Source organism: Mustela putorius, unplaced genomic scaffold (genome assembly GCF_011764305.1).
Source record: "Mustela putorius furo isolate JIRA1106 unplaced genomic scaffold, ASM1176430v1.1 tig00003972_pilon_pilon_pilon, whole genome shotgun sequence".
Taxonomy (NCBI): Eukaryota; Metazoa; Chordata; class Mammalia; order Carnivora; family Mustelidae; genus Mustela; species Mustela putorius.
The window spans coordinates 17,395,026-17,409,005 of NW_025422115.1; the positions used below are offsets into that span (position 1 = coordinate 17,395,026).

Here is a 13,980-nt window from a genome sequence, read left to right on the forward strand (position 1 = left end):
TCCTTTACACTTCAGTTTATTCTTCCGGCTCATCAGAACTGCTGACAAGTGCCCTTCGCGGGGCAGGGAAGGCAATGCTCGAGAAGTCCTCAGAATCCTTATGCTGAATTCTCATGTGGGAACCGAGCAAGTCAGACATCTGGGAGGCCAGGCCTCCAGGGTCCTGGAGTTGCGGCCACCCAAGAAGAGGAGTTTGGAGGGCAGCGATGCAACACGGGCCCCAAACACCCTTCTCCTCAGGCCAGGGAACTCATCAGGGTCTGAGCCTGCTTCAGTTCTGCAGAGGGAAGAGGTGAGCAGGTGGGTGGCAGTCCGGTGGGATCTGGGAGGGCCCTTTCCCCTTCCAGGGACAGCTGAGTCTCACCTGCAAGGAGGACCTGGAACTTATCAGCTGAGAGCGACATGGCCACAGGCTGGGCTGCGGCACCCGAGGCAGCTGCCACCTCCAGCTTCAGGTGCACCATGGGCTCTGCCACAGCCTGAAGCAAGCTGGAGCTCAGGGTGTAGTCCACCCGCCAACCCACACCTGCCAGCCTGTTCACTGTGAAACGGGGTGGCTGTCAGGACCACAGGCTGCTGAGCTACACAGCCCTCAGCCCACACCCGGCTCCGTTCTCAACCCTTCAAGGCTTTGTGGCTTTGAGAACCTCTCCTCCCTCTGACCTAGGGAAGGGGCTCAATAATCAGCGAGATTATCCACAGCAGGTCTCAGAGGAAAGAAATCTGGGCTGGAGTCAGGAGTCCTGGCTCCATGACTGCCTGACATGTGACCAGGGTTAAGTCTCCTTTCTGAGGACCAGCACCTCCCACGCAGCATACATCTTCCAGATCGGAGCCCAAACTCCACCCTGGCCCCTGCCACACTCACCACGCAGGCTGCAGGCCCGCAGATGCTCCTGTAGCGGGCTTTGCTTCTCCTCGTAACAGCGACACAGGCTGGCCGCGTGCTCTGGGGACAGAATGGAGGCCCCTTGATGTAGCCGGTGGGGGCTCAGACTGCTCACAGGGCTGGTCAGGTTCCCGGAGGGCAGGGCATATCTCAAAGCCACTCGGCCTGGCCTGCTGCCCAGCACCCCGGGCACACAGGTCCCCCGCCCGCCTGCCTGCATACCCGTACCTTTGGGGAGCCCCAGCTGCTGCAGTTCACTAGACAAGGACTCGCCATCCACGCTATGCTTGGCCGCACTGGAGAGGATGAAACTCAGCACTGCCACCGTGGCCTTGACATCGCCCGACTCTGGGGGAACCCGTGGGTGGGGTAGGGGAATGTCACTGTGGCCTTGGCCACCTTGGTGCCCCACTATCTTCAGCTCCCAGCGCCCGGGCCTCCTTGAGCCATGAGCACAGCTACTGCCTCCCCAGGAACAGGCAGAGGGCGGGATTGACAACACAGCTCCTTCCCTGGGGCTCCTCTGCTGAGGCAAGTGCAGCAGGACAGGCTGCTGGGAGGAGGGGCCTCTGTGCTAAGCCCCGCTGAGCATCCACTGCGGCCCAAAATTCTGCGGACTGAGCGGGTACTCACCAAACCTGGCATCAGCGGTGAGCTTCAGGATCTTCTCGTACTATGGGGAAAGGAGGCCCTCAGGGGGTGCCAGGCCCCTGCTCACCAGCCACCTGCACCCCAGTCTGCATCCTGATTGCCCTCCCCGCCACCACCCCCGATTCTGATGCACTTTCAGGGCAGTAAGGATCAGAGGGTCATGAAACAGTGGGGTGCTGGGCCCTGCACTCACGTCAATCCCCTGTCCCAGAAGCTCCTTCAGCACCTGGCTACACAGCAACCTCAGCTTCACGGAGGACTGGAGGAGAAGGCCTTGCATGAGCCAAACTGGCCCACCCCACCCCTCCATGCTGGAGGGCTGGCCACATATTAGAGTCACACAGCAGGCTAGGACAAGCTGAGAGCACTGAGGCCCCAACTTCAGAGGAGCCTCACCACCCTCCCTCCCCAGAGCCCCTACCCTCAATCCCCGCCTCCCACCCTAAAAGACCCCGTGCACTCAACAATCTTGGCCAGCGTGCTGATCTCCGCCAGGACCCAGTCAGGACAGTCCAGATCACCACAGAACCGGAACCTCTGCACAGGAGTGAGGCAGGCGGTCAGGATTCAGGGCTCAAGTGTGGCCAGGGGTCTCCCACATTACTGCTCTTCAGGGATCCATGCTTCCTGTCCAAGATGGATGCCTCTGGCCATTTGTTCTTTCCTATTACTAGGCTGTTTAGAGAACCCCCTCACAGACCCACCTGCCACCAAACCTTGCTCTGTTGCCTATCCTAGGCATTCATGTGCTCAGGAAACACTGACTGTGGCAAACTTCTCTGTGGCAGACCCCACTCTAAGCGCTGGGAGTACAGAACAGAACAATGTCCTTGTCATGACGTCAGTGACCTATCACTTCCCCCCGCCAGCTCCAGCCACATTGGCCTCCCTGCTATTCCGGCTACACCAGGCACTCTCCATCCTGTCCTTGCTGCCCCTCTGCACACCCTGCTCTCTCACCTCCTTCTGGTCTCCGCTCAGATGGGCCTTCTCTGACCTTCCTTCCTTCCTTCTTTTTTCTTTCTTTTCTTAAGATTTACTTATTTATTTGAGACAGCACGAGAACACCAATGGGAGGGGCAGAGGGAGAAGAAGAATCTCAAGCGGACTCTGCACTGAGCGCAGAGCCTGACCCAGGGCTCAGTCCCAGGACTCTGAAGATCATGACCTCAGCTGAAACCAAGAGTTGGACACTTAACCAACTGAGCCACCAGGCACCCCTGCCCACCCCTGTTCTAAAACAGCCCCTTGTACAAAGGAGTTTCAGAGGCCAGTGGGTATGTTCATTATCTTGATCGTGGGAACATATACATTTCAGAACTTATTGAACTGTGCATTTATAAACGTGTGTTATTACTGATTTTATCTCAGTAAAACTGTTCAAAAATAAAATAGCTCTTCTCCATCATGCTTTAGTCCCTAACCTTCTTTCTTGATCTCCACAGAAGACATCACATTTATTATTTCCTCGAGGTCTGTCTCCTGTTAGAATGCTGGCCACATCTTGCCAATATTCTCCGTTCCCTGGATCAACTGTCCTTCGGCCTGTCTGCCCGGCAAAGCTCCAGAGCACAGGAACATACATGGCCAGTTTCCCACACCTCTTACATACAGGCTGCTTACAAATGCTGGGAAAAAAACCCTGCAAACCAAGGACACCCACATTCTCCTGGTTCTGCTGGGCCCTCAGTGCAGCCTGGCAACACCATGTCCCCTACTTGCCCCAACCAGTCACCTCGGTCATGTCAGACCTGCTCCACGATCCTTCAACCACCAGCTCTCTTGCTGTTTTTCGCCTGAACCCCCAGCACTGGTGCTTGTATGTGGGCTTCCCACGAAGTCCTCTAGCCGTGGTCCCAAATGACTGTCACTAAATCTGGCCTTCCTCTTCCCAACTCCCCAGCAGCATCCCACATGAACCTGTCCTCCCTGGTGAAGCAGCATACAGGAGAGTATTGTTCCCTGTCCTTGCCTCGGTCTCATTTGCTGGCTCACCCTCCTTCCCCCAGCCCCCAAATGGTGATCTCTGCACACTGCCTGCATCATTACTCCGGGGCAGGGGCCTGGGACAACTGATGAGGTGACAGGACATTAAGGATAGTCTTGCACTTCTGTCTCTATTTCAGGAGTTTTTCACCTTTTTCTGCCATAGCCTCATCTGGCATCTGGTGGAGCCTTATAGGACTTTCTCAAAACCATGTTTTTAAATGCATAAAATACACAGGATTGCAAAGGAAACTAAGTTAAACTAAGTCAAGACAGTCAAATTGGTGATGTGATGTTTCAAGTCTAATACCCGTAACTTAAAATGATCTGCATAAATATGTGAACAATGTCACCAGCTGTAATATGATACGAAAATAACTAATTTCTATTGGTGACAAAGTCAGAGGTGCTATGAATAACTGGGGTTGGCTGCCAACATTCATAATGGAAGGAAATGCTAAATTTCAGTTTGAAGTTAGTGAAAATTAAGATGTGAGGTTTTTCCTAAGTTCATGGGCCCCGACTTCTACTCACAGAAGTCATCTACCATCTCTGCGTTATCTACATTTTTTACAAGAATGTGTTCCTTGTGTAATTTCTGAAAATGCTGGCATTTCTCTAGGTTCTGCGCTGGGTCCTCTGTTCCCAATTCACCTCACTGAGATGTTACATGTTTTTAGGCTTACAAGGATCATCTTTGTGCTGACTCCCCAATTTATAATTGCATTGTAGCTTCTCTTCTGAGTCTTAGACCCTTAAATCTAGACTGTCTTCTAGCCAGCTGCACCTGATGGCTAGCAGAAACCTCACACAGAGCCTCCCATCAAAGTTAACTTTTGGTCTTCGCACTGAAACCTGCTCCCCTTCCTATGTATTCCACCCCACTGAAGCACCACCACCCAGGAGCCAACCCCAGTCACCCCGCTCTCCCTTTTCCCTCTTGCCTTTCCCCACTTCTATCTCCACTCTCTCCGCCCTAACTCAGGTCACCACCACCCCCTGGGGGTCTGCTCCCCTCCTGCTCCCTCCACAAGTCAGCCAAGAGGATTTTCCTAGCTTCCCAGGGCCCTCTTCTTAAAGTCTAAACTCCTTTCAGTGCTCTCAGGACCCAGCAGGATTTGGTCTTTGTTACCTGTTGAGCCTCATGTTTCACTAACGTCCAGGTGATACCCTTCCAGCTAGGTTACCTGCATCCTAGTGAGCCATGCTCTCTCTCACCTGAATGCTGTTCTCTGAAGATAGAGGGCCCCCTCCCCAAGCCTCCTAACCCCTGGTACACAATCTGCACTGCAGCCGGCCAGCTCTCTTCCCTGCCCTCACGCCCTCCGGTTGCTGTCACCCTCAGGAAGCCTTCCTAACGGTACACACAAGGCACAGTTAGGTCCCTTCCCCTCAAGTCTTAATTATGCCTGCCAAGTCAAGCCTCCTGCAGCTTAAGCCTCAGTGCCTGGCACGCTGGATGGTGGAGAGTAGGCACTCAAAGTCTGTTAAAGGAATAAATGGATGGAGTTGTTGAGAAGTCCCAACCCCACGTCTACTCCTTTCTGGCTATGGGAAGGATGGAAAGACTTCCGAACTGGGCGTAAGACTAAGCCTAATTCTATGCAAGTTGTTCTCCAGGTCACACAGGAGGGCCGGGAAGAGGGCACCTCTGGGAGGTCGTCCGGGGGCGAGGAAGCCCTGGAAGCGCTCCCGTTCCAGGCAGCATCCACTTCCAGCCCTGGGGGGTGCGGGCCCTTCCTTCCCGCGGAGGAGGCACCGGGACTCCAAGCTCGCGGCCCCCCAGCCCGCCCGTCCTGCCAGCCGGACGACCGCACCCAGGTGTCTGCCGAGGGGCCGGGACTGCCTCCACCTCCCCGTCCCGGCGCTCAGTCTCCCGTGGCAGCAAAGGCGAGAGTCGGGGCCCTCCCAGCCCGCCCCGGCGCACCGTCACCGCGCGGCCCTCACCATCGCGCCAGCAAGCCGACCCGCCTTCTCCTCCGACGCGCGCGCACTGCTGACGCGACGGTCACGTGGTGTGGGCGGGGCCTTCGGGCCGGGGGCGGGCCGAGGGCTAGCAGGGCGGGTTCGGGGGAGGGGGAGGGGGAGGGGCGGGACCGGGGCGAGCGCGGGTGGCCGCGGCTAGAGCTCGCGGGGAAGGCTGGTGAATTCGGTGTCTCCCCAGAACCCCTTCCCGGAGGTGACCGGCGTCAATTCCCCTTCCCCGACCCGGTTTAGTTAGAAAAGAGGGCGTGCGAGTCATTGAATGTGTTCGACTTAAGAGAGCAGGAGTCCGGACCCCGGAGCACTTGGAATGATTCCCTTGTGAAGGGGTATTCAGGTCGGTCCCCGCCAGTAAGCCGTGCCCTTATCGATACCTATGGACTGTGGCAAAAGGCGTTTTAAAAATTTTCCTGAAATATGATACACATACAGAAAATTGGGCGTATTGTAAGTATAAAGCTTAAATGAATTTTCATAAACTGTACAGCCCACATCTCCAGCACACATATAAGGAAACATTACCAGTAAGCCGCATAGCTCCTTCGAGTGCCTGAGTATTTGATTTCATTTTGATGAATTCCCCTTAGTTGCCTTAGTTACAGTTGGCTGTAACAATTGACATGCCCAGAACTCTCCCTGTGGCTTCACCAACATTAGATCTTTATCTTAGTTTTTCTCAATGGAATAGGAGAAAAATAGGCTGTTTTAAGTGGCATTATCCTGTTTACTGGTGAGTTTGAACAGAAGATGGACTAGGAAAACTAAGTTTCCAATATTCACTTAAAGAGGTAAAAAAAAAAAACACAAACCAGCAACAGCACCAAAAAATACCCTAGAGAATAGACTAAAAAAACCAAAGAAGAAATTGAACAATCTGAGATCTCTTTTCGATTACACATCCCAGCCCCCCATAAACCGGGCCCAGCTGGTTTTATTGTTGCAGCCTTTCAGGCTTTCAAAGGACAGAACCCATCGCAATTAAACTGCTCCATAAATAGAAAAAGATGAAAGCTTCCCAATCCATGCCAAAATCGATCTCATTTATAAAAAGCTTTTTAAAAATCATACATATCAGCATGTTGAAGTCAACAATGTGTTAAAATGCTACACTATGTCAAAGAAAAACTTCATCTTAAGAATTATAAGACTGGCCCAACTTCTGTTTCATTATACTAATAGGTTGAAGAAGAACACAGTTGATAAGACTTGGAAAACCAGTTTTGATTCAAAAGGAGAAAAAAGAAAAATTGGGAATAGGTGGAAGCTGTCTTAAGTTGATCAGAGTATTTGAAAAATAAAAGACCAAACATGAGACTTAACATCAAAGTATTTAAATCTGGAAACCAGGCAAAAGGGTGTCCTTTTTTTTTTTTTTAAGATTTTATTTATTTATTTGACAGAGAGAGATTATAAGTAGGCAGAGAGGCAGGCAGAGAAAGAGAGAGGAGGAAGCAGGCTCCCTGCTGAGCAGAGAGCCCGATGCGGGACTCGATCCCAGGACCCTGAGATCATGACTCCAGCCGAAGGCAGCGGCTTAACCCACTGAGCCACCCAGGCGCCCAAAAGGGTGTCCTTTTAATGTCATACTGAAACATTGTCTCACAGATTTGTTTCATAAATAGAGATTGACTCTTTGGAGCAGTGGTTCTCTGACTTTTCAGTGTGTCAAAATCACCAGGAGGGATTGGGGAGACAGAGGTGTGTCCCACCCTCAAGGTTTCTAATTAAATAAGCCTGGGATAGGAAACAAAAACGTGCGATTTCCACAAGTTCCCACGTGATGCTGATGCTTCCACTTTGAGGACTATACTTTGAAAACCACTAATGTAGGAAAACATACCTGAAACGTTATGATGTGATCATTTATAGATTTCTGTCTAGGAGAAAATCCCAAAGAGTACAGTATTATCGCCCTGTAAGACATCAACAGATTTTCTGATTGGGCACACTAGAAATGCTTCTCAAAATGTTACTTGAACTTGCCTTACCATCTTATTGAGTCCTTCTTTTTAAAATTATTATTATTTAAAGATTTTTATTTATTTATTTGACAGAGAGAGATCACAAGCAGGCAGAGAGGCAGGCAGAGGGGTGGGGGAAACAGGCTCCCTGCTGAACAGAGAGTTCGATGCGGGGCTCCATCCCAGGACCCTGAGACCATGACCAAAGCTGAAGACAGAGGCTTTAACCCATTGAGCCACCCAGGCGCCCCCCCCCTGAGCCTTCAATGATTAAATATTCAACACTCATTCTTTCTTTATTTGAATGACAGTCATGCTTTTTACTTTTTGCAGATTAAACTTTGAGAAAGTATACTAGCCCTGAACAGGAAATACTCGTATACTTCAATACTAGACGGGACCCATTAAAGTCTGGAGCAGTTATGTGCCGGCATTTACTGTGATCCAACATTATTCTAGATGCTTAGGCCAGTGGTTCTCAGCTGAGGGTGATTTTGCCTCTCATGGGTATTTGGTATTGTCTGGCGATATTTTTCTTTGTTACCACTAGGGGGTGCTGCTGGGATCCAGAAGACAGAGGCCAGAGAGCCTCCTAAACATTCTGCAGGGCTCAGGACAGTCCCCCATAATGAAGAATTATCTAGCCAAAAATGTCAATAGTGCTGGTGTTAAGAAACTCTATTCTAGATAAATAAAACATGGGAAAACCACTAGCATAAATGTTGGAAAAGAAAAAAACTCGTGGGGCACCTGGGTGGCTTAGTGGGTTAAGCCACTACCTTCGGCTCAGATCATGATCTCAGGGTCCTGGGATCGAGTCCCGCATCAGGCTCTCCGCTCAGCGGGGAGCCTGCTTCCCTCTCTCTCTCTCTCTGTCTACTTGTGATCTTTCTCTGTCAAATAAATATATAAAATCTTTAAAAAAAAAGAAAGAAAAAAGAAAAAAAAACTCGTATTTGCAGATGACAGTCTATCTGAAAAATCAAAAGAAGCACCTGAAGAAAAACTAGAAGTCACAGAATGCCAGTTGCCCGGGGTGGGGGGGAGTTGGGACGGCAGGGGGAACGGGAGGGCGGGGGGCGGGGGTGGAGGGGGGAGCAGTGTGAGGTGGAGCATTGCGTGAGGCTTTCCAGGCCTACCTGGGGCAGAGGAGAGTCAGAAACCCACAGGTAAGCACTCGCTTGTCCTAGCCCCATCCACCTCACAGGTGGAGAGCTAGATGCAAGCAGCGGAGCCCAGGCCACATCTGTCTGACTTCCTATCAGCCTGCGAGGAAACCAGAGGTCCAACTGAAAGGTCTTGAGAGCCCTGGCCCAGTTCTGGTTTGCCTTATGAAAGTGAGGCTGGAGGAGGGGCAGGGTCAGTCCAAAGCATTGAGCCCATGAGGGGAGGACTCCAACCAGAACCCAGGAACCCTGAGACTAGCTGAAGACCCTATTCAATGGGTTCACAGATGGCGGTCGGAAGCCATTCCAGCCTCTGGCCAGGATGAGTTTTTGGCTTCTAACTCCAAACCCCACCTCACCTTTCCCTTTTATCTCAGCTGGCTTCCACAGTTAAGCACCCCCACGTCAACCGTGAGTGTCTCCCTTAGCTCTGGGGGACTGGGAGCACAGGCGCCAGGTCAGCTCCTTGGGCTGGACCAGATGGCCAGTCACAAACTAGCCCCAGTGCACCTTCACCATCAGCTGGGCCTTCCTGGACCACAGAGCCATGTCTGGGGGGCAAGGGTGCTCTAGGGTTCTGGGGGGTCCTGGGGGGATTTCAGGAATGAGCGCTTCCTGAGACTTCCACCTCCTTGCTGTGCACAGCAGCAGGACCACCCCCAGACCCACTGCAGAAAACACTGAGCTTTGTATCCACCCCAACTCTTACGCTGGAGTCCTTCCCCAGGGGGCTGCTGAAAGGGGAACTGGTTCCATCTGTTGGGGAAAGGTCATAGGCAGTCACCTCTTTCAGGATTAGCCCCTCCTTCCTTCCTTCACTTACTCACTCACTCACCACATACACACTGATCACTTCTCAATGCCAGGCTCTGGGTCAACCAGAGCCACTGGAGAGTGGGCACCCAGGGCTCGGGGAAAGGGGGGGGGCTCACTCATAGGAGGTGACAATGGTGGGTGTGAATGTGGAGGGGGCAGTGGGAGCAAACTTAGGGTGAGGGTGTCCAGGCAGAGAGCCCACCTTATGCGTGGAAGCCTTCCTGATTCTTCCAACTATAGTCAGTCTTGGCTAGATCACAAGGAAAGGCTTCGCGTTTCTTAAAAATGATATTTAATATGTTAAAATTATATAACTAAGGGTGCCTGGATGGCTAATTAGTAGAGCATGTGACTCAATTTCGGGGTTGGGAGTTCAAGCACCACATTGGGTGTAGAGATTACTTAAAAATAAAATATTTAAAATGAAATAAAAATAAAATTATATAACTAAACATGAATATCATAATAAAAATCACAAAATACAACTAAAAGGCAACCCAGAGTATGGGAGAAGATATCTGCAAATGACATAACCAGCAGAGGCTTCATATCAAAAATATGTAAAGCACTTATACAGCTCAACACTCAAAAAACAAATAATTCAATTAAAAATGGGTAGAAGACATAAATGGACATTTCTCCATTGAAGACATACAGATGGCCAGCAGATACATGAAAAGATATTCATCATCACTCATCATCATGGAAATGCAAATCAAATACACAGTGAGATATCACCTTATACCTGTCAGAATGGTTAAAATAAAAAACACCAGAAAAAACAAGTGTTGGTGAAGATGGAAAAAGCATCCCTCTTGCACTGTTGGTGGGAATGCAAACTGGTGTAATCATGGTGTAAACAGTATGGAGGTTTTATTTTAAAGTTAAAAATAGAACTATCAGGGCACCAGGGTGGCTCAGTCATTAAGCTTTTGCCTTCCACTCAAGTCATGATCCCAGTGTCCTGGAATCCAGCCCCGTGTTGGGCTTCCTGCTCAACAGGAAACTTGCTTCTCCCTCTCCCTCTCCCCCTGCTTGTGTTCCCTCTCTCACTGTCTCTCTGTCAGATCAATAAATAAAATCTTTAAGAAAAAATGAAACTATCCTATGATCCAATAATTGCACTACTGGGTATTTATACAAAGAATACAAAAACACTAATTCAAAGAAATATATGCACCCCTATGTTTATAGCAGCATTATTTATAATAGCCAAATTACCAAAGCAGCCCAGACGTCCATCAATTAATGAATGGATAAAGAAGATGAGAAGGGGTGGCTGGCTGGCTCAGTCAGTGAAGAATGGCTCTTGATTTTGGGTTACGAGTTCAAGCTCCACTTTGGATGTAGAGATTACTTAAAAAAATCTTAAAAAACGATGTGACTATATATATATATATATATATATATATATATATATATATATTAGAAAGTAGGTAGAGCAGAATTATGATTTCTAAAAGAAGGTGAAACTTACATCTTTCTCATTTTACTGCTATAAGCAACCAACAGCCTGCAACCCTGGGAAGGGGAATCCAAATAAAGCCCAGCTCTCTTGCTGAGTTGAGATGGGAGAATGGAGTTTAGGAAGATCAAGGCAGATAGAATCTGAGGCAGAATACCAGAGAGGAGGACACTTCAGAGAGAGAGCATGAGTGAGCACATTCTGGAAAATTACAGAAGATGCCTGAAGTATTTGGCTCAGTACTGATATATACACATGTGAAAGAAAACAAGTATGGAGGGGAAAACTGGAAAGCAGAAGACCAAACAATTCCCAGAGCATACAAGAGACTAGAAATAATTCCTATTTTCTCTAGCCAGAATAGGAACACCTCCTAATACACATGACTTTGAACAGAATCCTTAAAAATTTTTGTCTTAACAGGGGTGCTCAAATAGCACTGGGATAAAGGCTGGTCTGAAACTTTCCTAACAAAGCTTGAAAGCAAGCCTTGAATAGATCTAATTTTTTAAAAGTAACTTAAATGATGTGGGAACAAAGTTCAAAACTATTTGAAAGAAAATGACTAAATTCAGTTTCTACAACAGCAGAATCACAGTGTCTACCACCTAGTCAAAAATTACCAGGAATGCAAAGAAGGAAGATAATAGGAGCCATAACAAGGGGAAAAATCAATCCATGGAAACAGACCCTGAAATGATAAAGGTGATGTAATTAGCAGATAGGAACATTTAAAAACAGTGGTTATAAATATATTGCATGTGTTCAAAAAGGTAGGGAAAAATCTGAACATGATGAGAAGAGATAAATGGAAGATATTTAAAAAGTCATTTCTAGAGACAAGAAAATGTCAACAAATGTGTGGGATTAACAGATTAGTCACTGCAGGAAAAAAAGATCAGTGAACCTGAAGGCAGTGAACTTAAATAGAAGGTATACAAAATGAATCGAGGATAGGAGACCCATTACAGTTGATCACTCAGTTTTTGTTGCAGTTCTGCCATACTTATGATTCATTTCTGTGCCAATTTCCTACTCAGTCTACTCTCCAGGGGTGGGAGAAGAGAGTTTCTTTAAATCCTGTCTTAGGGGGCACCTGGGTGGCTCAGTCAGTTAAGTGTATGCCTTTGGCTCAGGTGATGATCTCAGAGTCCTGGGATTGAGCCCTGTGTGGGGCTCCCTGCTCACCAGGTATTCTGCATCTCCGTGTCACTCTCCCTTGGCTTTCCCTCTTTCTCTCTTAAATAAAAGGTAAAGTCTTAAAAAATAATAAATAAAACCTATCTTTGGCTATGAATGGCCTCTCACTAGCAAAAGAGAGGATATTTCTTTTATTTATTTATTTATTTACTTATTTATTTGTCAGAGAAAGAGAGAGAGAGAGAGAGAGGGAGCACAAGCAGGGGGAGCAGCAGGCAGAGGGAGAAGCAATCTCTCCACCAAGCAAGGAGCCTGATGCAAGACTCCCAGGACCCTGGGATCATGACCTGAGCTGAAGGCAGACACTAAACTGACTGAGCCACCCAGGCGTCCTAAAAGAAAGACTATTTCAAGCATTAAAAATAAATTCAATGAATTGAAACACATAAAATATGTCAAGAATCTATGACTGCTCTGAATTGATAGTTGACTAAGTCTGCCATTCTATTTATTTAGAAAAAAGTAAGTTGGTTGACTTCAGAGTATTCTAGTGAACCAACTTTTATTGTAAAAACTGGTAAATAAAATGGAAAGAATCAAGTATTTTTTTCCTGTCTCCTGTATAAATTATACTTTAGCATTACCAAATAGGAGAGTGGATGTCACTTAGAATCATGCCCTTAAGGTTCACACATGGTATAGTATATTGCAGAATTCCATTCCTTTTTAAGGCTGTGTAATAGTCTATTGTATGTATATACTGCATTTTGCTTACCCACTCATCTGTCCACAGACACTTGAGTTGCTTCCATGTTTTAGCAACTGGGCATAATGCTGCTAGTTTGTAACATGGGAGTACAAATATCTCTTCAAGATCCTGCTTTGAATTCTTTTGAATATATACCCAGAAGTAGAATTGCTAGATCATATGGTAATCCTCTTTTAAATTTTTTGAGAATCCTCATATTCTTTCCACACCAGTGGTATCACTTTACATTCCCACCAACAGTTCACAAGGGCTCCAATTTCTTCACATCTTTGCTAACGCTTGTTTCTGGTTGTTTGTTTGTTTTTCTATAGTAGCCATCCTAATAAGTAAAAAGTGATATCTCATTGTAGATTAGAGTTGCATTTTCCCTAATGGTTAGTGATATTGGGCATCTTTTCATGTGTTTATAGGCCATTTGTATGTTTTCTTTGGAGAAATGTCTATTCAGGTCATTTGCCCACTTCTGAACCAGGTTGTATTTTTGTTGAGTTTTAGGAGTTCCTAAACTTTTAGGAGTTTAGAATGTGTATTTGAGATGTTAATCCCTTGTCAGATGCATGATTTGCAAATCTTTTCTCCATTCTGTGGATTGAATTTTTACTCTGTGGATAGTAGTCTTTTGAAGCATAAAATCTCTTAATTTTCATGAATCCAGTCTGTCTATCCATGTTGGGCTCCCTGCTCAGCAGGAAGTCTGCTTCTCTCTCTCCCCCTGTTCCTCTCCCTGCTTATGCTCTCTCTCTCTTTCTCTCTTTCAAATAAATAAATAAATAGATAAATAATCTTAAAAAAAGAAATGTAAATGGGGACATTACTATCAATTCTACAGAAATAGAGGTTTGTAAGAGTATGGTGAACAACTGTATGTTAACAAATTGGATAACCTTGATGAAATGGAAGAAGTTCTAGAAACACAAAACCTACCAAGACTAATTAATGAAGAAATAGAAAATCTGAATAGGCCTATAAATTGTAAAGACCTTAAATCAGGAGTAAAAAATCTCTCATCAAAGAAAAGTCCCAGACTTGATGGTTTCACTGCTGAATTCAACCAAAACTTTAAATAAGAATTAATATCAATACTTCTCAAACATTTCCCAAAAAATGGAAAAGGAGAGACCCTTCCTAACACATTCTCTGAAACCAGCATACCT

At 47.2% G+C, this 13,980-nt stretch overlaps 1 protein-coding gene across 2 annotated transcripts; it reads right to left on the bottom strand.

Annotated features, from left to right (window-relative positions):
- Positions 1–5,538, bottom strand: COMMD4 (COMM domain containing 4). 2 transcript variants are annotated; one of them, XM_004758456.3, is made up of 8 exons: positions 5,474–5,538; positions 2,006–2,077; positions 1,734–1,799; positions 1,523–1,562; positions 1,118–1,237; positions 869–949; positions 365–541; positions 1–277 (listed from the first exon to the last, which is right to left on the bottom strand). In XM_004758456.3, exons 1-8 carry the CDS (start codon positions 5,474–5,476, stop codon positions 237–239), a joined length of 600 nt encoding a protein of 199 aa, XP_004758513.1. In that variant the 5' UTR covers positions 5,477–5,538; the 3' UTR covers positions 1–236. The 2 variants fall into 2 exon arrangements, with proteins under 2 accessions (XP_004758513.1, XP_012914857.1); XM_013059403.2 differs by lacking the exon at positions 365–541 and having other exon boundaries at positions 1–364.
- Between the last annotated feature and the right edge of the window lie 8,442 nt (positions 5,539–13,980).

Bases quoted from the DNA above. Each gene is read 5' to 3' on its own strand.
- COMMD4 (XM_004758456.3), bottom strand. The intron at 1,563-1,733 runs GTGAGTGCAGGG...CTTTCCCCATAG, and splicing joins TTCTGGGACAGGGGATTGAC to TACGAGAAGATCCTGAAGCT. The intron at 542-868 runs GTGAGTGTGGCA...CCCGTTTCACAG, and splicing joins GCGGGCCTGCAGCCTGCGTG to TGAACAGGCTGGCAGGTGTG.